Source organism: Varanus komodoensis, unplaced genomic scaffold (genome assembly GCF_004798865.1).
Source record: "Varanus komodoensis strain SLA01 unplaced genomic scaffold, ASM479886v1 scaffold106, whole genome shotgun sequence".
Lineage (NCBI taxonomy): Eukaryota > Metazoa > Chordata > Lepidosauria > Squamata > Varanidae > Varanus > Varanus komodoensis.
In genome coordinates, this window is record NW_025335301.1 from 895,969 (window position 1) to 919,319 (window position 23,351).

General features: G+C 49.4%; 1 protein-coding gene across 1 annotated transcript; it reads right to left on the reverse strand.

Annotated features, from left to right (window-relative positions):
- Window positions 1–4,249: 4,249 nt before the first annotated feature.
- NOL9 (nucleolar protein 9) lies at window positions 4,250–23,109 on the reverse strand. Its single transcript, XM_044419673.1, has 12 exons — window positions 22,810–23,109; window positions 22,103–22,322; window positions 21,534–21,661; window positions 18,764–18,902; window positions 18,396–18,492; window positions 17,647–17,744; window positions 17,223–17,384; window positions 12,657–12,927; window positions 10,639–10,750; window positions 10,049–10,226; window positions 6,324–6,457; window positions 4,250–4,557 (listed from the first exon to the last, which is right to left on the reverse strand). Exons 1-12 carry the CDS (start codon window positions 23,107–23,109, stop codon window positions 4,441–4,443), a joined length of 1,956 nt encoding a protein of 651 aa, XP_044275608.1. The 3' UTR covers window positions 4,250–4,440.
- Between the last annotated feature and the right edge of the window lie 242 nt (window positions 23,110–23,351).

Genomic DNA, 23,351 nt, shown 5'->3' on the forward strand with positions numbered 1-23,351 from the left:
CATAATGAAGCCTTGCTCCTCACGGAGCTGAAGTCCGGTGGGGAGGTGGGTGCGGCGGCAGCCTGGAGCATCGAGGGCAGCCGCTGGCCAGGAGCAAAGGCAATCCAAGCAGATGGGGGGCTTCGGGCACACAGCCAGTGGGCACCACGCTCCTCCCGGGAGGCTCAGGGGCCCCCGCAGCCCAGACGCACGCCCCGGAGAATCTCACGGAGCGCGGCTGCTTCCCACTCCGGCGGTGCACTGAAATGTATCCGCGTGGCCTTGCCACAGTCGCTGCTTCCCAGATCCGAGCCTCCGCTGGGTGCTGCGTATTTCCGCACCGGCTTCCTAAGGTCCCCTGCTTCGTGCGCCTTCCCCGTTTCTTCATTAGCCCTGACTTCCAGTCTGGGCCTTCCCCTTTGCTGGCAAGCGGCCACCTGTTCTCCTCTAGACTAGCCCAGCCCCCGAGATGTCTCTCCAGCCTTGGCACTCGGCAGGTAAAAGCTCTGCAACCGCGAGGTTCGCTCTCGCCTTCCTCCCCCGGCCGGCCCCATTTATTGCTCCTGGGAGCACCACTGCCCACAGCACCAGTCAGGCAGTGGAGCCCTCAGAACTTGCCCTGCAAGGACAGCGAGCATCACAGCGGCCGCGGGAGCGGTTACCACAGCAACTAGCCACCCGGCCCAAGCTGTGCCCCCTTTCCTCTCCTCCCTGCACTCTGAGGCAAGGTCGGTTCAGTGTGTCCCATGTGCAGAAGAGATTTGCGTCGCCTCTGCATGTTTCTGCCCACCCAAAACCTCCCCCACCACACACAATATTTAGAACAAGATGGTCTTGGGCTCTGAGATTTCCGTGCGATGCTCTGCTCCCGCCCCCCCCCCCCCCCCCCACAGATGGCCTCCATATTTATTCTAGCCACTGTTCGGGGTGGGTTGTCCGCCAAAGCTTTTCCTGCCCTGCCAGACTCAGCCATATGGGGCGAATTAAAAACAGATTAAGCTAAAGTTTTAACTCTTTCTACTGCCGCTGTGCAACACTGGCAGGCACGGACAAGGCAAGCAGCCTGCTGTCCTGCTGTCCTGGCACTGCCTGCCCAGCCTCAGCTTGGTCAAGACAGAGCTTTTCCATCTAGGCTGCACTGCAACTGTTAAGAAAGAGTTAAGAAGAGGGAGCTGATTTTCCAAGGAAATAGATAAAAGCATTTCCGAAGCTCTCTGGATTACCCCAAGTTAGTCTGACGTAGCTACTCATAGATCTGAACTCTGCAAGAGAACTGCCCCATGCAAGGCAAGAGTGAAGTGGAGCGTCCAAGACACCAGAGTTGCGTCATGCATTGCATATTCCACAGGAACAGCCACCAGCCCTGGCTGCCTGATCGCCGGACCTGCATGATACAAAACGAGGCCTGGTAGCCTCTGAAGAGACTGACTGCAGCACAGACTTGTGGTTTGACGCCCCCATCATCAGATGCACAAAGATGCCCCAGTCCATGAACGCAAATGCCAGAAATACCTCCTTAGACTTCTCCAGTGCTCCAGGAACCTGCTTCTGCAGAGCCAGTGTGTAGCACGGTGAATCCCACCGGACACCAGAACGACACAGCTCCAAGCCCTCAGCAAGCTCCATTCACGGCCTTGTACCCGTCAGTTTTCCCCCTCTCACACACGTAGGATTTGGAGTTGTGAAAATTTGGAAAGTGGGGTGGGGCTGAATTACATGCATTACAGAGGGGCAACAATGAAGTCAGTCAAGGATAGGCAACCATTTCCAGGCCTGTCAGGAGTCATTCAAGTTCCTGACTCCTAGCTGAGGAGATGAGAGGAAGCTGTCCCAGCTGATCTAGGACCTCTAGGATACAAGCAGCCAAGCTCCCAGGGAGCGAGTGACCGGAGCGAGTGAACAGGTAGGATGCTGGGCAGAAAGCAGCAGAATGAAATTCACTTGGGAGAAATGCCAAGTCCTCCACTTAGGAACAAGAAACCAACTGTACTGCTCCAAGATGGGGAACACTTGGCTCAACAAGACTGCAAATGAGAAGGATCTTGGGGTTGTTGTAGATCACAAGCAAAATATGAGCCAGCAATGTGATGCACCTGCAAAAGGGGCAAATGGTATTTCGGGCTGGATGAACAGAAGCATCACTTCCAAAACACATGAAGTACTAGTTCCACTATAATCAGTACTAGCCAGACCTCACCTGAGTCCTGTGTCCAGTGCAGGGCACCTAGGTTTTAAAAAGAAGCTAAGCTAGGAAGGGTACAGAGGAGCACAAGAATGATTCAGGGACTTTTCCTATGAGGAAAGATTGAGAGAAGGTATGTTCAGCTTCAAGAAAAAAAGACTGAGGGGGAATACGATAGCCCTCTACAAGTACTTGAAAGGCTTGCCACACAGAGGAAGGACAAGATCTCATTCGTTCCAGAGTGCAGGACATGGAATAACAGCTTTCAGTTAAAACAAACCAGATTTAGACTAGAAACCAGGAAGAATTTCCTCACAGTCAGAGCAGTACGACAATGAAACCTATTACCGGGGTGGGAGGACTGTAATAGGTGGGCTCTCCCTCACTGGAGACAGGCAAAAAGTGTCTGGAAAGTCATCTGAATGGGATGGTATAACTTAACTGTCCTACAACAGCAGGTTAGACCCGATGACTTTCTGGCCCATTCCAACTCTACCGTTCTATGATTCTATCTGGCAATTTGAGGAATCATCCCGGGCATCACCACAAAAGACTGTACTACAGAGGAAACACTCAGCCTGCCCCCACTCGTATCAGCATTTTTGGAGGACGTCTCTGATGCCCATATGACCCAGAGGCTTTGACAGCAGTAGGAAAAAGTAGCGGCCAGAGGCCCCTGCTGCACCTTGCAGTGTTCCCACTGCTCGTAAGAAACACAGTAAGAAAAATGAAATGGGGGGAGGGGTGGCCTTGATGGACCCGCTCACAGGTGCCACTGGCAAACCCTGTGGTACGAGATGAGGTGGTTGGTCACATTTTTTCCCTTACATTTCATGATGTGCAGAATAACATAATTAGGAAGCTGGGGGTTTTGTCACTTAAACCTATTTATTCTTGGATTAGTTTTCCAAATCTTCCAAATGCTGCACAGAAAGGATCAAGATATTGTGATGCTCCGGTCCTTGTTTATGTGCTGACATATGCTCCACTCAGAGCCTCGGCACACCGTAAAATCACATCCAGAACATCAACAAGCAAAGGCCAGAGGGGTGCTTCTTATGAGTGGGCCAATCAGACAATGGTGCCTGAACAGTTTCCAGCCAGATGCCAGCACACACAAGTATGAAGACACACCTCTGTAGCATCTAGGGCTCCAAAACAACTGCACTTCAGATAAACTGGACTGGGCAGCAGAAGCAAGCATATTCATGGCCATGGACAACCCACTGAGTCATTCAGTGAAAGCAACCCGGGCAGCTGGTCTGCACAAGGCATGGGTTTCTGACCCAAAGGGAAAGAGCTGAAAGGAATCCGAGATTACTGAACATGGCGGAACAGAGATAAAACAGCCACGGGCAAGCAGAAGAGCAGACCGAGGAGAAGCAAGGCCAGCGAGATCTTGATCCCTCTGCTGTGGCATGGCTTGGAGTCCAGCGGACCCTTGGTCTAGCCCCAGAGCAGTTCTTTAATGCCACAGTTTAACATTGTGAGCCACCCAGAGCTCTGCAGCTCCCAGGCAGCACAGAACAGCAATTCGTTAATCTAGATCATTTGACTCTCCTCCAACAGACACAGCCCTGGGCCAGTGCAGCCGTTACAGCAGCCACCCCTCAAACTGGTGTCCTTTGGGTGAGCTGGACTGCAACCACCTTAATCCCAAGCCAGTGCAGCCATTCCCAGCGCGCCTGGCTGGAAACTCTGGAGCTATGGCCCAAGAGATGCTGGGGAAGACTGAGCCACGGCATCTCCAGGAAGTCAGGCAGCCCTCGTCAAAGGCCTCACAAGGCTGCTTCTCTAACGACTGCTCTGAGGTGCTTCCTGTCTATGAAGCAGAAGTCCAAGACCCCTCACAGGCAAAAAGTCATCACAACATTTTCTGTGTTTAAAGCAATTTTTCCACCAATGCCAGGTCACCCAACTGGATTTCACAGAGAGGAACTGTCAGTATAAAGACCCTTGCAAATGCAAAAACTGAATTGCTCTGGTGGGCAAAAGCAAGAGTGACAGAACACCAGAGCAGTACTGTTTTGCTTCCATGCAAACGCCATGCTAGCGCACCAAGTGATGCAGAAGAATCTGACACCAGGGGAGTTTATTCCAAATATTTAATTTTAAAGTCATAAGGAAAACGCACAATTATAACAAGGACATGTGGGTGGATCAGCACTGTACCACCAGCAACAAACATCATAGCTGCTCTCCAATGGAAGGTTCCCCCAAGATCAGGACGAAGGCTTGGAGCTGAACCAGATTTTGCAGATGAGGATTTTAAAAGGGGCTCATGGTCGCCTATGTTCTCTCCGTTTGAGATGCTTTTTTATTTTCAATTTCCCAGCACCTGAAATGTCATAGTTATACTCTGACGTGACATAAGGTATTTCACCTTCAGTCCCCATCTGAAAAAAAGAGGCAGTAAAATGAAAAAGGACAGTATTTCAGGAAACTTTGCTCCCCTGACCCCTGAAAAGTCCCCAAGATAGAGGCCAACAAATGACTCTACAATTATATTTTGAAAATCATGAAAACATTCCTATACTTGATTATTCAAGAAAGTAAATGTGGCGGACTGAATCACAATAGTCATAAAACAAACCTCGTAGAAGATTTCCCACTGGCCCAGCTCACATGTCACAGCTACCCATGGGTTGTTCAAACCGTGGACTGCTGTCACTGCACAGGAACAAGAGACAGGCTGCTTCCTCCTCACCTGCTCTTATTTGGCAAAACAACCTATGAATGCCCCAGTCTACCAGGAAAGAGGCAGGAGCACTGCAGAGAGCTTAGAAGCCTTCACACAACCCTTCCCTCGGCCAATCGGGGTGATGAGAGGCAGTCAAAAGCAGCTACGAACTGAGCTGTCTCCCTGAGAAGCCACCTATCGAAGCTGCCACTCAGTCTGCTTGCTCCCCTGGGCCCAATCCCTTTCTCAATCTGCAAGGGCAATGCTGGAGCGAAGCAGGCTCTGACTGAACCCCCAGCACAAAGGAAGTTTCATGAGCTGGCAGCTCAGTTAGAAGCTGTAGCAGACCTTCTTTGCTCCTCAGCCTGCTGCTGCAGGTCAGCAAGGGACTGGAGGGCCCACCTGGGCAAATCAGCCCCCTCACCCAACAGATCACCTGCCTCCTCACAGATAGCCTTCAGGAAAGGGTGGATTTGGGAAACGTGTGCATATAAGAGTAGAAATAAGGTACAGTCACGACATGGGGGACCCACTAGCTTACAAAAAACACAAGAAATGGAAGACAGGGTGCATAGAATAATGATGTTGAGAAAGTTAACCGACAGATGCTTTTCTTTCTCTCTCTCTCCTAATACTAGAACCCAAACAGGGTCATTCCATAAAGCTGACTGGAGAGAGCGCCAATACAGATGCCAGAAGGGACTTCTTCACAGTGCAGGGTTACACCATGGAACTCATTCCCACAAATGTTCACCAGTCCGGATGGTGTTAAAAGGGCACTGGGCCAATTCATTTGGGAAGAAGAGGAGGTGGAGATCAATGGCTGCTGGTATTGACAGCTACGTGCCACCTGGTAGCAGAGGTGCTTCCAGGGAAGGCAGGAGCAGGTGTGCGGCCTGAGGGCTCTCCCTGGCCACTGAGGCAAGAGCATCCCTGCCTGGATAGGCCTTTGGTTGCCCCAGCACAGCTCTCCTTATGTTCTGAGAGAACGAGGCATGTGCGGGAGAGAGACACAATGGCGTGAGGGCCTTTGTCGCCCACCCCTGGACCGCAGGGCTTTTTGCTCCTGTCCCCCAAGACTGGCCCACACACACAGGCAGCCTGCAGCAGTCGGTGGCCCCTGACCACTCTCAGGGCCGGGACAGGACAGCAAATAATTATTTGTATTCGGATTGCTGCAGGCTGAATAGATTTTAAACTCAAATTCTCATCCCCTGATCTCAGTAAGCAGGCAGTGTTTAAATCGCTGTGTATAGAGATGTGATGGGGAGGGCCTGGACCAGTGCTGGATGCAGCCCTGAGGCCCCAAAAAGACTTGCCCTCCCTCAGGCTGCACAGATCCCGTGAAATCAGAGAGACAAAGTCCACAGCAAGCCCCAGTCAGACGCACTGGACCCCAGAGCACACCAGCGGCCTGCTGCCAGGTGACTGCCACTGCCCCTGGCTGCAGCTGTGCCCCCCACACACCCCCCGTCCTCTCACCTGGTTCAGGAAAATGCAGTTGGGAATGGGAATGCTTCCAATGAGTAAGCAGTTAACTAGCCGTAGATTCTCTGGAGCTACTGGGGTCAAAAGGTAGTAGTGTTTCTTGTCCACATCCACCCCACGGACAATTCCTGGAAAAAAGTAATTGAGTTCTCCTGAGCCAAATAGCAAAGGGACACAATTAGGATTTTTTTTTTTTTTTGCAAAGTTTTGTAAATATACCTACCATACCCCCATGGCAATATGGTAGTCAATGCAATTAGGTTTTTAATGGCTGGTCCCAGTATTTTAGCTGGGTTTTATTGGTTAGTTTTTACAGTTCTTTTTATTATATATTTTAATTTTATTTTGGAATGGTGTAAACTGTCCTGATAGAGATGCAGATGGCACAGTGGTTTAAACTGCTGGGCTGGTTGATCGAAAGGTCGCTGGTTCGAGCCATGCTCCGTCCCAGCTCCTGCCAACCTTGCAGTTCGAAAGCATGCAAATGCAAGTAGATAAAAAGGTACCACTTCGGTGGGCAGGTAACAGTGTTCCGTGCTCTTCAGTGTTTAGTCATGCCGGCCACATGACCACGGAAACTGTCTGACAAATGCTGGCTCCCTCAGTTAGGAAATGGAGATGAGCACCTCCCCCTAGAGTCAAGACATGACTGGACTTTAATGTCAAGGGGAAAAATTTACCTTTACCTTACCTTTAAACTGTCCTGGCCAAATATTTTAAAGTTTATTTATTAGTTAGATTTATATCCCACTTTTTCCTTACAACAAACTCAAAGTGGTTTATATCAATCTCTTCCTCTTTCTCTCAACCTTAACCCCACAACAAGCTGTGAGGTAGGCTGGGCTGAGAGTCTGTGACTGGTCCAAAGTTGGGTGGCTAAAAAACAATGGTTTTTTAAAATAAACAAATAATTTTTTTAAAAATGTAAATTGTATTTTTAAATTTAAATTGAATGTTCTTAATAAAATGCTTTTTAAGAAAAAAAATCTATCTAGATATAGTTTTCTATTTAAGATACATTATAGTCCAAAGGCTATTAATTATGAAATAAGGATTAATTTTTAATTAGGTAACATAAAGCTCTATATTCATGCAATGTTTAAATTTTTGGTAAATAAATTCTATTAATCCATTCACAATGTCATAATCTTACGGAAACCTCTGGAAGAGCACTGGGCAATTTTTTTATCTAAAAGATACTATCACAAATACTTGGTTTTACAGTTCTCAAAACTGTGAATTTGTGACTGCGGAGATCATGTGCCTCTTCTTCGCAGCAAAAAATGTTATAAAATAAACATGCAGACCTAAGAAAAACTGTTCCTTTGCAGGAACACAGAATCACCTCCTTACCTCTTAAGTGCTAAGTTGCAAAAAATTCAATGAATAGAAGATTGTTGGGGAGTGGAACAGATCTGCACAAGAAGCCAGGTGTGAGGAGGGAGGGGCAAGCAGTAAAAATGAAAGTGAAAACTTTTGAGCGGAACACTCCACAAGCCTTTGGATCCTTTTGTGCATAGCCTGAGGTTTATCCCATTTTCCTTTCCCTGAAGGAGAAAACCTATAATGGCAGCAAGCAGTCAGAGTGACCCAATGTGGGAATATTTAAATCAAGTCCTTCTGCCTACGGGTAATTATGTAGAAAATCATGATACACATTTGGTCTTACTGACTACTGATTTAAATTGTGATTTAAATCAATTTGATCCACCCTGGCCCAAAGTCACCCAGTTGGCTCCATGGCTGAGTGGGGACTAAAACCCAGGTTGTCTGAGTCCCATTCTCATAATCATGGCTCCACTCTGACTCTAAAATAACAAAGGAAGAGTATCCCTGAAAAACACCTGGGAAAGGTACACCCCTCACCAAAAAGCAAACAAACCCTTGGATATCCAAGTATATCCTTTAAAGCCTTAGCATAAAAGGTTGCCAAAAAGATTACAAGTTGACACCAGGTGGACCTCAGTGAAAAGATCATCCCATGGGTGGAGGGCCTCCACAAAGAAACCCCTCCTGTTTGTGCAGGCATCCAAGCCTCCCTCCAAGTTGGCATTTGGTGGAAGGCCCCAGATGCTGAATGGAGTGATTGGGTAGCTTGTAGTTGGGAAAAGGGCTCCATCAAGTGCTGTGGTCCCAAGCTGTGTGAGGCCTGACAAGTTAAAACCAGCCCACTGAATGGACCTGGAATTATACAGACAGCCAATGAAAGCAGCCAGAACTAATTTTATATATCCAGACCTTCGGTTCCTAGTCAGTAATGTCACTGCCTCATTTTCCACAAGCTTCAGCTTCTGAACAGTCTTTCAGCGAAATATGAGCCCCAAATAAAGTGCAATCAAAGCCAGTATGCTTCATCTGAACAAGCTAGCAATCTACAGTGAGAAAAGCAAGTCACTGGGCAGGTTTGCATGATGCAAGAAGCCATCTGAAATCTTATGGTGAGGAGTTATGTCATCTGGATACTATCTATCTATTTATTAATTAAGCGTATATCCTGCTATTTAGGCCTGAAGACTCTCTAAGCAGTTCTGGAATTCCTGCATGGTAGGATTGGTTTCTGAAACTACAGAGAGAATCCCATGGTCTGTTCTCAGTTTTCCATGCTTTGCTGCAGCTTCTCTAGTCATCAAGACCAAAGATGATCATTTTACCATTGTTGGTATGGAAACATCATAGTGTCCCCTGGCAAGAGTGGCCACAAAAGAGGCTTCTTCTAGCCTTTAATCTCTATTGTCCTCAGCACCCTAGCAACAGACATGTTATTGCTTTGCTAATGGGAATAAAATGAGCAATGTGTCCATCTCCCTTTTTACTTTGCTGCAAAATGGTTATTTGTCTTTACTAGAAAATCTCTGTGGGCGCTGGAGCAGTGTGGCAGACATGCAGGTGCACCAGGGAGGAAGAAGGGGGAACCCACCTCAGGACCACAACGGACACATCAGGAAGCTGCTGCAGCCCCTCAGCAAGACTAGCGAAAGGACAGGGATGCTACCTGCAGGGGCTGCTGGGAGACATGAAGGAGCCAGGAGGGTGGAAAGGGAAGCACAGAAATTGAGTTGCCACAGGAATCATGTGATTGTCTGACTAGTCGGTTTGGGCAAAAGTCTGTGCACTGTAAAAAAACTGTCATGTGAATCTAGCCAAGGTGTTACATGGAAAGTGCTTACAGGGTCACAATCCTCAAGTGACAGAGGCTCAGCTTACAACAGAGTCTTGGCCTCCAAGGGACAGAGTTCAACTATCTTCCCTAACTAGATCCATCCAAAGCACTGAGAGCTGCCTGCAGGCTGGGGAGGCTGAATGCAGAGATCCAAGAGTCAAGTTAAGGGCCAGCAGGCAAGGAGCCACACGCAAGAAAGCCATCACAAATATGTCCACTGCTGGCCAAAGACCCTTCCCTGACCTTGCGCTGCCGCTTTCTAAACCCCTCACCTCCAAGGCTCAGCCCAACAAAATCTGACCCCTCCTGCTCATTTGCAAGGAAGGCAAGAACAGGAGTCCCACCCCTTGGCATGCTCCAATGCTCAAGGTATTGTTGCAGGTTGGGGAAGAGCACTGGACTGGGAAGACTACCATGCCCCATCAAAATCTGTGCATTTTCTTCCCTCAGAACTACTCTCAGCTGAAAGGGCATGCACGCTCACTGTGGTGAAAGGATCTCATTTTACAAAAGCAGCCTGGATTTAGAAGAAAGCAGAACAACACGTGCAGCCACTTACCAAAGCCCAGGCAATCGCAGATTGGAGTCTGTGCCAGTAAGACTGGCCCACTGGTCTTACAGGGGACCTCATCAGGCAGCCGACAGAGGCCAACCCAGCTGGCGTTAACCGAGTACAAGATGTGGGCAGGAGCAACATCAGCATGGATCACCCTGAGGGCCACAGCATTGAAGGGCACCTAGGAAGCCAGTGCAAGAGCATGAGACCAGCTAGCCATTCAGCATGTTTCCAGGGATCCCTATTCACAGCAACCAACCCTATTCACAACCGTATGATCCAATAGCTGAGAATGGAATCTTTCCTCACCTTTTGGTAGACTTCTGCCTCCTGCAAAGTGTTGGGGACAACCCCTGAAATTGTGGAGAGACAAGAGCTCACACATGCAGTTGCCTGGGCAAAGTAGCAGGCCTTGCCACTCCTATCAGTTCGGAAAGATTTCAGATAGAACTGGAGAGGCCTCTGTTTGATGCCTTGGGAGAAGGGCTGCCAATACGTGGCTAGGGGGCCTGACCCTGTTCTTTGCTCGGCAAGCCCTGGATTGCTACAATCCACCCCTGAGGTCCTGCAACTACCACAGGTACATCACTTACCTGATAGGGCACCAAGCTGTGTAGAGGAACCACCGATTCCATGCCCGGGGGCTGTAACTGACTCAAGTATCCTAGGATTGCCATATCCCGAAGAATACTGCTATGGGTTCGCCTAGAGGGCCAACAGAGAGAGAAATGCCAGAGCAGGCTCGGGGGCAAGCTGCAAGCACGTGCCACGGACAGGCCAGTACTCTCAGAAGGCCTCCAGAACAGGCAGACACACAAACCTCCAATTAATCCATGTGTACAAATAGCCACTTTCTGGGCCTCCCCACTTCAAATTGCTCATTTACCCTAAGTTACTAACTTAAGTACATGTCAGCTGGTGGGCTACTAGGCTATTTTGTGGCCTACTGCCTTGTATAAATTTAGCTGCACAAGCGCGCTGTTCTTTAAAACTGCCAGCATGATTCTGCAGCCTGCATTTATACCTCAGCTTCACGGGAGCCACCGGGGTCTACCACCTCCTCCACACTGCCAAAATAAAGACAAAAACCAGAGCCAGGGGCGGGCGGGGGGCAATGAGAAACTCCTACCAATTGCCTCCTTCCCACACTGCTGAGATAAAGCCTTCCCAGAAGGGCTGGGTCAGGGGAGAGGGACCTGCAACTCAGTGAAGCCAAATGCCTCATGGAATTAAGTATCAACACACAGTGCAATCCTATGCAAGCCTCAACAGAAAAATGGTCAGCAATGCTCAGCATAGCATTGGAGTGCGAGAGAAAAGGCCAAGCAGGCCTTTCTACTGTCCCTCAGACACCTGCCCTGAGTTGTTGGCCAGGGCCACACCTCAATTATTGCTTTCAAACATGCTTAAATCCTACCTTTTTGTTTCATTCAAAGCAGCTGACAAAATGCATACAATACAGATAAAACAAAGCACCATAAAATAGGAACACAAATAAACTGAGAGAACAGAGAATAATCCCCAAATAGTAGGAGCAACATGAGCAAGGAAAATGGCAACTTCAAACCTATTCCAGTTTGCCACGCCAAATGTTCTTAGGAAAAGGGGATGCCAGCAGGGGCAGGGAAGAACGGTCTTATTTTTTATTCTTATTCTGGGAGCCCTTTCTGAAGGTGAAATGGAGAAATGCTTGGAACGAAGTCCAAAGAATAGGTCTTTATACAGAACCGGAAGGCTGAAGCAGAGGCTGTGAGAACACCACGGGACAGCTTCCTTTGCTAGACAGAGCGCCACCACTCCTGGAAAACATACACTGCCAAGCAGACAAGCAGGAACGTAGGTAGAGGCGAGGGCTCCCTCTGAGTCATAACAGTTAAATATGGCACACTGGGAACGTAGGCGAAATTAGGGTTGTGCTGGAACTGCATTTGGAATCCAACTTCCTGCTCTCCTCATTAACCACCCATCCCAACCCCACTCCAAGGTGGTGTCAGGCTCCAGGCTCCCCTGGGGCTTCATCCGCTTGTCAGAACAGAAGCCCACCTTACGTTTGTACAGGATCAGTCCCAGGCCCTGCTGGAGCTCTCAGCAAGCTCTTCCTTCTGGAACCTCTAGTACCTGCATCTTGCCCGACCTGTGTCCTGCCTTGCTGCCTCAGCTCCGCAACAAGCATCTTCTTGCTGGCTGTGCTGTGGTTCAGCTCCTGCACCTTGCCTGACACTTGCTGCATTTGGTCCCTGTTGTATTCTGCCTTGCTGTGTTGCCTCAGCAATGAAGGTCTGTCTGCTAGCTGTGGTTCAGCTCCTGCACCTTGCCTGACACTTGTCACGTAGCTTGCTTTGCCACGCATCCTGCCAGTTATCCTGCCTCGAGAGACCCACAGCCTTCTTGTTCTTGACCTTTGGTTTGCTCATGATCACATTCTTGTCCGGTCCTGATAGAGACATGTGGTTCCTGACCCTGGCCTGCACTGCGACCGTGACTTGTGCTCACTGTTGAGCCTTGCTGCTGGGCCTCGGACTATGCCTCGCCTCAGGTTCTGCTGCCCTGGTCCTGGTGCCTCTCTCTCCGGCGGCTCACAGCCCGGCCCCAGCCCAGGATAGATGCTTACCCATTGCCAGCAACTCCTGCTCCTGGGAATGTTGCCTGGACGCACAGCAGCTTATGATCAGAATTTGGTGGGCAGAAGTCTCCATGGTTCCTGCCCTGCTCCATCCCACTCATCAAGTTCTTACATTTGCCTCTTGTATGGAGGCCAGGAGTGGAACGGATATACTCAGAGGATAGCTGGGGCATGTCCTTGAAGTTTTCAGCGCTGATCTGAATGATGTGACTGGGTACCAGCAGTCGAATGAGGTCGATCAGGAGGAGCAACCCAGTACCTTTGCACCAGGGAGAAAAGAAATAGATGCTCTGAAGGCGGCAGGCATTAGGCTATGGCCACCTACCCAGACAGAACCCAGCCCTCACAATTTCACTGTGCACGTTAAAGCAAAGTTCTAGCCTCCACGGTTACTGCAGCAGGGGGAGAAAGGGGAAAAGCTAGACAGCAGCAACGCCCCCTCCCCAGCCACAGGATATCTTATTCACTGACACTGGGGAGTTCAGCTGTCCTTGTCTAAATTCATAGCCCTAATAACCAGAAACTTGCTCTTGTTAACAAGAAAACAAAGAAAATATCGTCCAGAAGCTAGATCAAACATTACACTCCGCACTCCCAAGGATTTGCAGGACAAGCACAAGGAGCCCCAGTGACGAAACGTCTCGGCACCAGGAACAAAGTGTCAGCCCATAAATGAGCTCAGCAACAAGGGAAGGAGAAGTGCAATTTACCAATCCCTTTTTACATCTGTATTATTTTAGATAATCATCCCAAACTAATAAATAATTAAGGGAAGCCAAGACATGGGCACAGCAAGAGGGTAACTGGACAGGCTTGACTTGGAAATTTCCAAGGGAAAAGTCAGCAGAATCCTCCAGCTCCTGCCGCCCACATTTAAACCAAATCCCTAGTAAACTAAATCCAGGCTTAGAAAGGCAGCAAGCAACATCTATTTCTGCCTTCTCTAGAACCACTTGCCAGGCCTTGCTAGTGAGAGAGGCCTCCAATCCTGCTAGCCTATCCAGAAGGATACCATGGTCGATGGTATCGAAAACCGCTGAGAGGTCCAGAAGAACCAACAGGGACGCACTCCCCCTGTCCTCCTCCCTGCACTGGTCATCGTACAGGGCGACCAAGGCAGATTCAGTACCGTACCTGGGTCTGAAGTCAGACTGAAATGGGTCCAGATAATCAGTTTCATCCAAGAGAGCTTGGAGTTGTCCCGCCACCACTCGCTCTAACACCTTGCCCAGAAAAGGGATGTTGGCCACTGGTCTATAATTAGTGGCCATCTCTGGATCCAGTGACACTTTCTTCAGGACCGGTCGGACTACCGCCTCCTTTAAAGGGGCAGGCACCCGACCCTCCCTCAGAGAAGCGTTAACCACTTCCAAGATCCAGATCCCAATCCCATGCTTGGCGTTGTTTATTAACCAAGATGGGCAAGGGTCCAATAGGCAGGTAGTGGGACGTACTCATCCAAGCACCTTGTCCACATCATCAGGCCGCAATAACTGAAATTCATCCATTAATTTTGGACAAGACGGCGGCATTGGTATCTCCCCAGAAACCTCTGAATCACTACTAGAGTCTAGCTCGTGACGAATCTGAGCAATTTTCTCCCTGAAATGCTTGGCAAAGCCGTCACAGCGGGCCTTCGAGGGTGGAACCAGATCTTTCTTAGGGCCAGGGCGAACCAGGCCTTGTACCACACGAAAAAGCTCCGCCGGACGGCATTTTGAGGAGGCAATGGAAACGGAAAAGAATTTCTTTTTCGCCACCCTCACCGCCGCAGCATAGGCCCGATAATGGGCTCTTAAGTGTGTTCAGTCAGATTCATCCCGTGATCTCCTCCACCTACGCTCTAGCCGTCTCCCAGCCTGCTTCATCGCCTGCAATTCAGGTATATTCCAAGGGGAAGAGTGGGCTCTGCCCGGCGGGAGAGGACACTTAGGAGCGATCGTGTCAACAGCCCTGGTCATCTCCCTGTTCCACAGTACGACCAGAGCCTCGACAGGAGCACCAGTCTTGTCAGTCGGAAACTCCCCCAGGGCCTTCAGGAATCCATCCGGATCCATCCGGCTCCGGGGGTGGACCCACACAATCGGGTCCGCACCCTTACAGAGGGAGAGGCCACTTTCGAGCACAAACCCCACCAGGAAGTGCTCTGACCATGACAGGGGAGTCACGGTCAGATTCCTCACCCTCAGACCACCCTCTTCCTGCCCCGTCGAGAAAACCAGGTCCAGAGTGTGACCACGTTCATGGGTCGGGCCTGTTACATGTTGAGACAGCCCCATGGCCGTCATGGAGGCCATGAAGTCCTGAGCCGCCCCGGTCAGACCAGTCTCGGCATGGAAATTGAAGTCCCCCAGGACCAACATCCTAGGGGTCCTCAACACCACGTCCGAGACGGTCTCCGTCAGCTCAGGCAGGGAGACTGTTGGGCAGAAGGGTGCATGGTACACCAACAGAATCCCCAATCTGTCTTGGTCGCCCAACACCTAGTAGAGGCACTCCAGCCCTGGCCTCAAAGGGACTGGAAGTCCCATGAGGGAAATGGAGGCTTGGTAAACCAAAGCTACCCCCCTCCCCTCCCCTTCCCTCCAGGCGTGGACGGTGCTGAACCAGATACCCGGACGGGCACATTTGAGAGGGCGACATCGCCCCCCCCTCCCGCCCAGGTCTCCATTATGCAAGCCAGGTCGGCCCCCTCATCCACAATCAAGTCATGGATGAGGGAAGATTTATTGTGGCATTAAACAGCAGCAGCACCATCAGGCCCGAGGGGTGGTTGACAAGACCACCTGGAACCCTCTGGCTGGGGGCAGAGCCAGAAGGAGGGACGGGCGTCAGCCATCTGTCCCTCCTTCTTCTACGCGGACACGTTAAGCCCCCACCGCTGTAACGTCCATTGCCCATGATCACCCCAATGGCAGCGCCCACGCGCTCCCCAGGAAACTCAAGCGTCGACATGGCCAGCGACGACTCCATAAAAACAAATTAAAATACAGTAAAACTTTAAAACAGTCAAAAACTCCCCATTTCCCCCCCAATACAAAATTAAAATTCCCCCCACTGACCTAGTCCCCCGCCAGCCCAGCCCCGCACAGCCACAAACGGCGGCAACCGCCCTTTGGCCGGTGGGTTAAGCCGGCGCCCGCCCGCGCACCCCGCCCCAATCCGGCGTTGCTCTCACTGACGCCGGCGGTGGGGGGAGCAAGGAGGGGCGCAGAAACCCGCCCGGCAGCAAGATGGCGGCGCCCTCCTCCGCACCGTCAACGGCGGCCCTGGCGTCCTCCGTGCCCGGGGTGGCCCAGCGGTGGCCGCGGGAGCGGCATCAGCTGGCCCCCGGCTCAGCGGTGTGCCTCAGGTCCGCCGGCGGCGGCAGCGGTGACAGCGCTGCGTGGCAGGTGATCCGGGGCACGGAGTGCGGCAGGTGTTCCAGGGGGCGGGAGCTCCAACTTTTGGACTTGCTGGGAGATCTCCGAGCGAGCAAGCTGCTGCCGTGTGTGCTTGATGATGCCGCCCGTGTGCCCAACGTCACCTCACCGACCCGCGCCTCCAGGAACCCCTGCTTGACTGGCCCGCGCCAGTCACCGCCGCCTTTCAACTGGCCCCCTATTGAAAAAGTTTGAGGACCCCTGTTATAATATATGAATTAAGTGGAGGTAATATTGGTCTCCGGGGTACTTTATTATTTACTTTTTCCAATTATTAATGGAATTTTTGTATGTTATATTATTGATGTTGTGAAAAAAAAGTAAGGTGCTAGTAACCACCGAGAAGTAAATCCACTGCCCTCTCTCAATAGAATAAAAAAAGGAAACTTAATGAAGTTCAGAATCCCCTAGGTTTTTCAGGTGAACAAACCTACACATATCAATTAAGAAAGCAAAAAGCTAGTGGGGTGGTGGGCTATCCAGTGTATTGCACTCAGAGCCACATATATGACTGTCTGCCAACTGAACATAAGTCCTGGGTGTGTGCTTGGTGTAATGAGCTCCTGGTTCTCAAGGAACCTATTTGTTCCCTTGAAGTCAAGGTTGCTGATCTGGAAAGGCAAAGAAGGGTAGGCAGGTGGATGATGAGACCCCCCCGGAAACCAATTAGATGCATGAACTTACATAACTTATAGACTGAAGAATTTTTTTTTCCTTGCTAGAGAATCTGGATTTTTCCATCACTCAGAAAGACCATGAAAGGCCTTCTTCCTTCTTTGGGTGGCTACAGAGCCTGATGATCAGCAGCAGCCCTGATCATGCAGCAGCCCAGGCTGCCTCTCCTCTAGCCAGGGACAGCTGAGGAGGCTGGGAAAGAGCTGGAGTCACCATCCTCAGTGGCTCTACCTCACTGCGCCAACCACAGCACTGCAACCTGTGCAAAGACACTTAATCTCTCAGTGACCTCTGTGAAAGGCAAAGGGAACAGCTGCCCAGACTCGAATTCCAGATTCTAGCTTGTGGGGCAAATGTAACCACTTAGCCTTATGTCCCCTCTGGTCCCACAGAACAAAATTCCCTTTCTATAGAGAAAGCAGGGCATATCTCAAGTGCTGACTTACGGAGAACATACCTTGCACCCATCCCATTGTGTTGACAACCAGAGGAACATCTCTCTCGTAGGCGCTAAACACATACTTCAGTGTGTCAATATACCTTTCGGTGTCTTGTTCACAACTGGTGTCCCCAAAGTATGCCATTTTGCATGGTCTACGTTGGTGAGTAAACGGTGGACCTAATAAGAAGAACAGGCTAGATGGAAATGAAAGTATTACAAGGTGTAGCACTGAAAAAGTACCAGGAGCAAAACATTTCGCTTTCCATGCCCCTGCCGCTCAGAAGCTGCCGGCTTTCCACCAGGCTCTGCCTCTAATGCCAAAGCAGTCTTTCCCCAGCTCTGCTTCAATCCCTTTGGAAAGATGGCTAATGCATGAGGGGGCCCTCTCACACCATGCATCAGGTGTGACCAAATACTTTCCACCCTTCCAAGCACATACCTAGCAGTGGTTCTGTAACATTAACTAGGGAAATGCACCCAGGTGGTGTGAATTCTGGCTGTCCCAGGTCACAATCCAAGAACTCTACGCAGGGAAGGCTGCAATTTAAAAAAAATGGAAAAGGAAGCAAAAGTGTTACAAGGCTGCCTTAATTGGCTATCAAAAGAAAACCCAACCACCTGAAGCTAAGGTAACATTTCATTTCTTGAAGTAAATACAGAGGCTACGCCCTCAGTCATCAAGTAGGAAGTGTCATCAGCAGAAAGACTTATTCACACGCTTTGAATCATTCACAAGCTCTGCTTCCTTTTGTTTGCCTGTTAAAAGTATATGTGTATATTGCTAAACAGAACACTTGTTTTCAGCGAAACCAGCTCTCATCCTGGTCGAAAATGGTGAGGTCTCATTTCAGTGCTTCCACTTCCCTCATTTCCCTACCCTAAGCTCCTGGTTATGACAAAACTGGCAAATATTCTCCAAAAGACATCAATTCAGAAGCACTGAAAGTGAGACCACAACCCATTCTACCCAACTTGTTTATTAACATTTTTTATCAAACATTTTCAAGACATGAATTCATTTTAATAAAGCTGCAAACCCAGAAGCTGAGAGGACAGAATGCCCAGTCAAAGACAGAGTGCCCATGCTAAAAAGGAAAATGGCGCCCATGACCCCTGGCCATAGGGAAAATAGGGAAAAGGCCAAGAGGAAACAATATCACCTCAAACAGCCTCAGCAGCCTCACTCACCGGTTCAACAAAAGATTAATCAAGTATCTGTTAAAAGTTGATTTGCCAACACTTTTGGGGCCACACACGAAAACAATAGGGCAGCTTTCGTCTTCCTCTAGAAAGCAAACACAGTGGGGTTATCCCTGGGAAGTTACAATTACCAACAATCCCAATCCTTGTAGGAAGCACACGTATGTGTGCATTTACATGCATGCAGTGTGGCTATATAAAACTTTGCAGAGCTTAGCATAATTACATCAACTTCAATATGAAAGAAAGGCCTTTCCTAATTAAAGAGTTTGGCATTATTTTCACATATATTTCCAAACATAAGTTTTGGTTCTCCTCTGCATCACAACTGCATGTACCTGTTTTAAGCTACTCACCTTGGCATGCATCCATTAACTCCTCAATGGCTGAAAGCATACAGGCAGGCAGAAGCAGGCCATTCCCTGGGTCCAGCCTCCCAATGCCAGTGGAAGCAAGCACTACATCTTCTGGGGTGAAACAAGGAAGTTTTTGTCTCTAGGGATGAAAAAGCATTTGCCTCAACAAAGGGCAACATGGGAGCAGACTCCAAGGAAAGGCCTGCTGCAGGTTTGACAGTTAGGACACAATCCTATGCAAGTTTAGCCAGAAAATTGTCTTGTGCAGAGAAATCCACTTGTAAAGCATTTATACCAGGGGTGCAGAGCCACAGGACCAAAATTCATTTTTGAAAAGCTCTTGGGAGTCACATTCCAGTGGTGGTCGGGCCAAACAAACAGCAGGATATTTTAGCTTCAGGTTCTTCCTTCCAGTAAATAAGACTTGCGAGAGACACTTCAGTCTTATAGAATGGAGGAAACTGCACAAAGCTGAGTGGGGTTGGGAGGGAAAACCAGTTATCTCCTCTCTTGGGTAGGGGGGAACGTGGACCCTTCAGATGTCTTCAGTGGACAAGGCAGTACAAAAAGCGACCCTCTTCACTCAACATTATCACTCTCAGGCCTCAAACAGTTTTATAGGTTAGCGCTATACATGAAAGCATACTTTAAAGCAAATGGTCATGCAAAATTAAATAAATATAAACTCAAATACAGGTTAGAATGTACCTACCAATAGGTATTAACAACCTTCATGTTCTGAGCAAGATTCCTTTGCATATCAACAGCTGGGCTACTGCTGTTCAAATGTAGGTAGCCCTTCACCACTTACAGAAATAGCAAGAAATTCTATGCAGGTGAATTGAATGGCCTGGTGGATGAAGAGCACTTTGTCCCAGCTCTTCCTCTTCTGGAAGTCCTCTCCTTTTTACTCCCAAGAGAAATACAGAGGGGCAAAACTCTTTATCCTTCTGCCAATGCCAAGTAATGCAATGCTAGTGACCGTTATGGGCTTATGTACAAAGCTGGCCTATAGCCCATGCCCTGTTTGTGAGCTTCCTAACAGCATCTCTCTGACCGGAATGGTAGAGAAACAGCTGGAATAATGGAGAAACAGCTGGCTTTTGATCTGGTCCAGCAGAAATATGTTCTGAGTTAGTCAGCCTCATGTGTTACTATCAAACAGCTAAAAAAAATATCTTTATGCAAAGTGTAAAGTTTTGTCTTAAAACTAGGATACCATCATAACCCAAGCATTCAAGCAATTTAACACAAAGGAAGCCCTGAGCAGAATTGATTTATAGAAATTACAAATACAATATCAGGCAAAAATGCATTTCAAAGGTATAATTCATATTTCCTAGGTTATTATCCTAGTAGCAAATGTGTGAGGGGACCAACTGATTTATATTTTTTCTCCCATCTTTCAAAGTGTACTATCACCACAAGTCAATTTAGACTATAAAAACACAAACACATAAGGTTAGATTTAAACACCCACCCACAACAGTAGCAGAAGCAGTTCCTAATGATTTTAAGTGTCAAATGGAGAGTGGAAGGAAAGTACAATCTAATGGTCCCTTGACAGCATCTATGGGGCCAAAGGATATTTTAGATTCCCAGTTTTGAAGTCAGAGGCAGCCTTCTGACCTTGAAACTACACCCCTTTCTCCCTCGCAACTGGACAGAGAGTGTCTCACTGACTGCGTTTCTTAAGTTGGAAACACAACCTCAGAGAAGGACAAAAAGTGGCATCTCAGTGGGCAGAGAGAAAGGGAGATCAGAGAGGCCAGGATATGAGGTGTCCTAAGGACTCTCATCTTCCAGGTGCTGGAGCTTATGAGCATCCAGGGCACAACCCATATGATTGTGTGTTGTTTCTGCAGGGTTTTCAAAAGCTACATAGTAGTGAAGGAGCTAAACGTATTTCTCTGGGAAGGGAGTTCCAAAGCTACGAGCCACAACTGAGAAGGCCCAAGGATTAGTACCTGCCAACCCGGAGACTCTTGCTGGTGGATCAGAAGGTGATTAGGCTCATACAGGTGTAGGTGGTCCCAAACATTTTAGGGCTTTAAAGCCCTAACCCAGCACACTGAATTGGGCCTTGAAACTAGCCTGCAGCCAACGTACAGAGCAGGAATAATAATGAAACACATATGTCTGTGTTGGAAATAAAACTAAGAGGTAGTAATGGTGAAGGTGATGAAACCATCTCAGAGAAGAGAGTTGCACTCTACCACAACAGAGGAGCAGCTGCCAGTGCATCACACAGTTCTTTTAGTTGCTAAAATACATCAGTGGGTCAATGGTTTTCCGTATCTGTTACATTTAAACAGTGCAAGGGAAGTACAGAATTTTTTTTACAAGCCTTCCAATAAAAATATACAAAAATAACATTGAAATCACCTGAAGTATGTTCTAATTTCCCTGCTGAAATATTTCAGATTAAATACATGTAACATCCTGGGAGAAAAAAGAGTATCGGGTACTTTTAATAGTTTTGCTTACAACATTCAAGTAAAATAAACATGCTAGACTTACTCTAAGTCTTCCTATGCAAACTATTTTCCTGTGCAAACTAGCCCAACTTGTGAGATCCTGCTCTTTGCATATTAAACAAACAGGCTTCCAGGAATGCCTGAGCAGGGCTAAAGTTCAGCTGAAAGCCATGTAATTAATTTGAATAGGCATTATATATTAATTGATATTTGGCATCAGTATATCCTCAAGCCATCCTGGATCTGTGTTCACATCCTAAAATAACAAGTACAAACAAGCAGAATGAACTCACTTTTGCTCTGAAAATATGAGAGAAGCTTGAGTGGCTGAGAACGAAACTTGTCACTGGTGTATCTAGATGCTCCAATAAAATGATGGAGCTCTGGGGAGCAAAGTTTTTCATCAGTTTACATCTTGCTTCTGAAAAGAGGAAGGATGAGACTACAAGTCATAACTTGAGCTGAACATTGATATAAGCACATGGCCTTATGCAGCCCATGCAATGCTACAACATCGCTAGCAGCTACAGAATATGGTTCCCCAGAAGGAGCACTGCAAGATCGCATACCAGTCCCCGCTGCAGAGCCTGCACATTCTACCCAATCCTCCTCTGAGTTGCTCAGGCCAGAGCTTCAACTACTGAGCAGTACAGAAATCAAACAAGCAAACCAACCAATCACCTCAGTTCCCATCATTCTAGTGGGCATGGTCAATGCACCTGGAGCATAGTTGATTAGGGAAGGCTACCCACAATTAATCCATCTGCTGAGTGATATTCAGTCAGCCGGGGTAGGGCTTCTCCCACCAAATTTAGAACCTTCTTCCAGAATGTGTTTGTGTGCATGTTGCCCTTCTACTGACCTCGAGGCACAAGATGGGCTCGGAGTATGGACCTGGCCTCCATTTTCCGCTCCTCTGATTTTTCCATCTCCTTATATGCTGTTGCTTCAATGGTGAGGGCACAGTGGGAGTGAGGGGAAAAGAGATTGTAGGGGGGCTGGTCTGGAACGATGGTGAACCCGAACACCTGCACAGAGCCATACAGGCATGTCAGGCAACACTTGCCAGTGAATGTCAAGGTCTGTGAAAGCAAAAGAGATGCCAGGAGGGGGTATAAGAAAGCTGCAAAATGCTACAGTCACCATAGCTACCTTTTCACCTGTTCTGTTCCCCCCTTCCCCAGTGGCACCCTGGCTGTCCTGAGAGGCAAACAGAAGCAGAAGTCTAAATCTGCAGATGTTCTAGATTTCAAAGAGGAGTGATGGAACCAGGAGCAGGCCAAGTGACGAAAAGCAACTGCAGCTGGACTGAGAGATGAGAAGCACGCCACTTGCTGGCTCTGCTCACAAGCTTCTTGACTGCTTACACTTTCCCTCGCTATCACTTTCAGCTTTTGGTGACATGTCTTGAAAGCGACTGAAAACCCTGCAGGAGTGTGGGGAACCCTGTTAACCACATCGCGAAATAAACGATACTCTTTCCCAGAAGCCCCCGCGGGCAAAGCCAATGGGCGAGACCGCCGAGAAAGACAACCTTCCGCTCCGCCCAATGCGCGAGCTCCCACCTACCTGCCCCAGAGGCAGCAGCAGCACGGCACAGCCTTCCTTGGCCTCGGCGGCCGCCAGCACTCCCGGGCCGCTGCCTCCGGCCTCGGGCGTCTTCTCCTGCTCCTCCTCCGGCGGCGGCGCGATCAGCCCGGCGTCGAAGAACGAGGCCGCGAAATCCCCCCAGGCGTCGCCGCCGCCGCCGCCCTCTCGCTTGGCTCGCGCGGCGCCCTTCACCTGGCGCGCAGGCCGGGCCGCAGGGGCAAGCTGCGCCCGCACGGCGGCCGCCCGTCGGCGAAGCCGCAAGCGGCGGTTGTTGGCCATCCGCGGCGCGCGAGCCTCCGGGCCCGGCCGCACTCTCGCGAGGCCTGCCCCGAAGCCCGCGAGCCGCGCAGGAGGGCGGCGCGCGGTGCAGGCCGGGACGGAGAGCGCGCGCGCGCGCGGGGGGGAGGGGCGCCCCGAGCGCTATGACGCGCTCGTGACGCGCCTGGGTGGTGGCCCGCCGGCGCGCCTTCTCACCACGCTGGGGGGGGGGCCGCACTCTAAGAGAGCCGCCCCTTGACCGC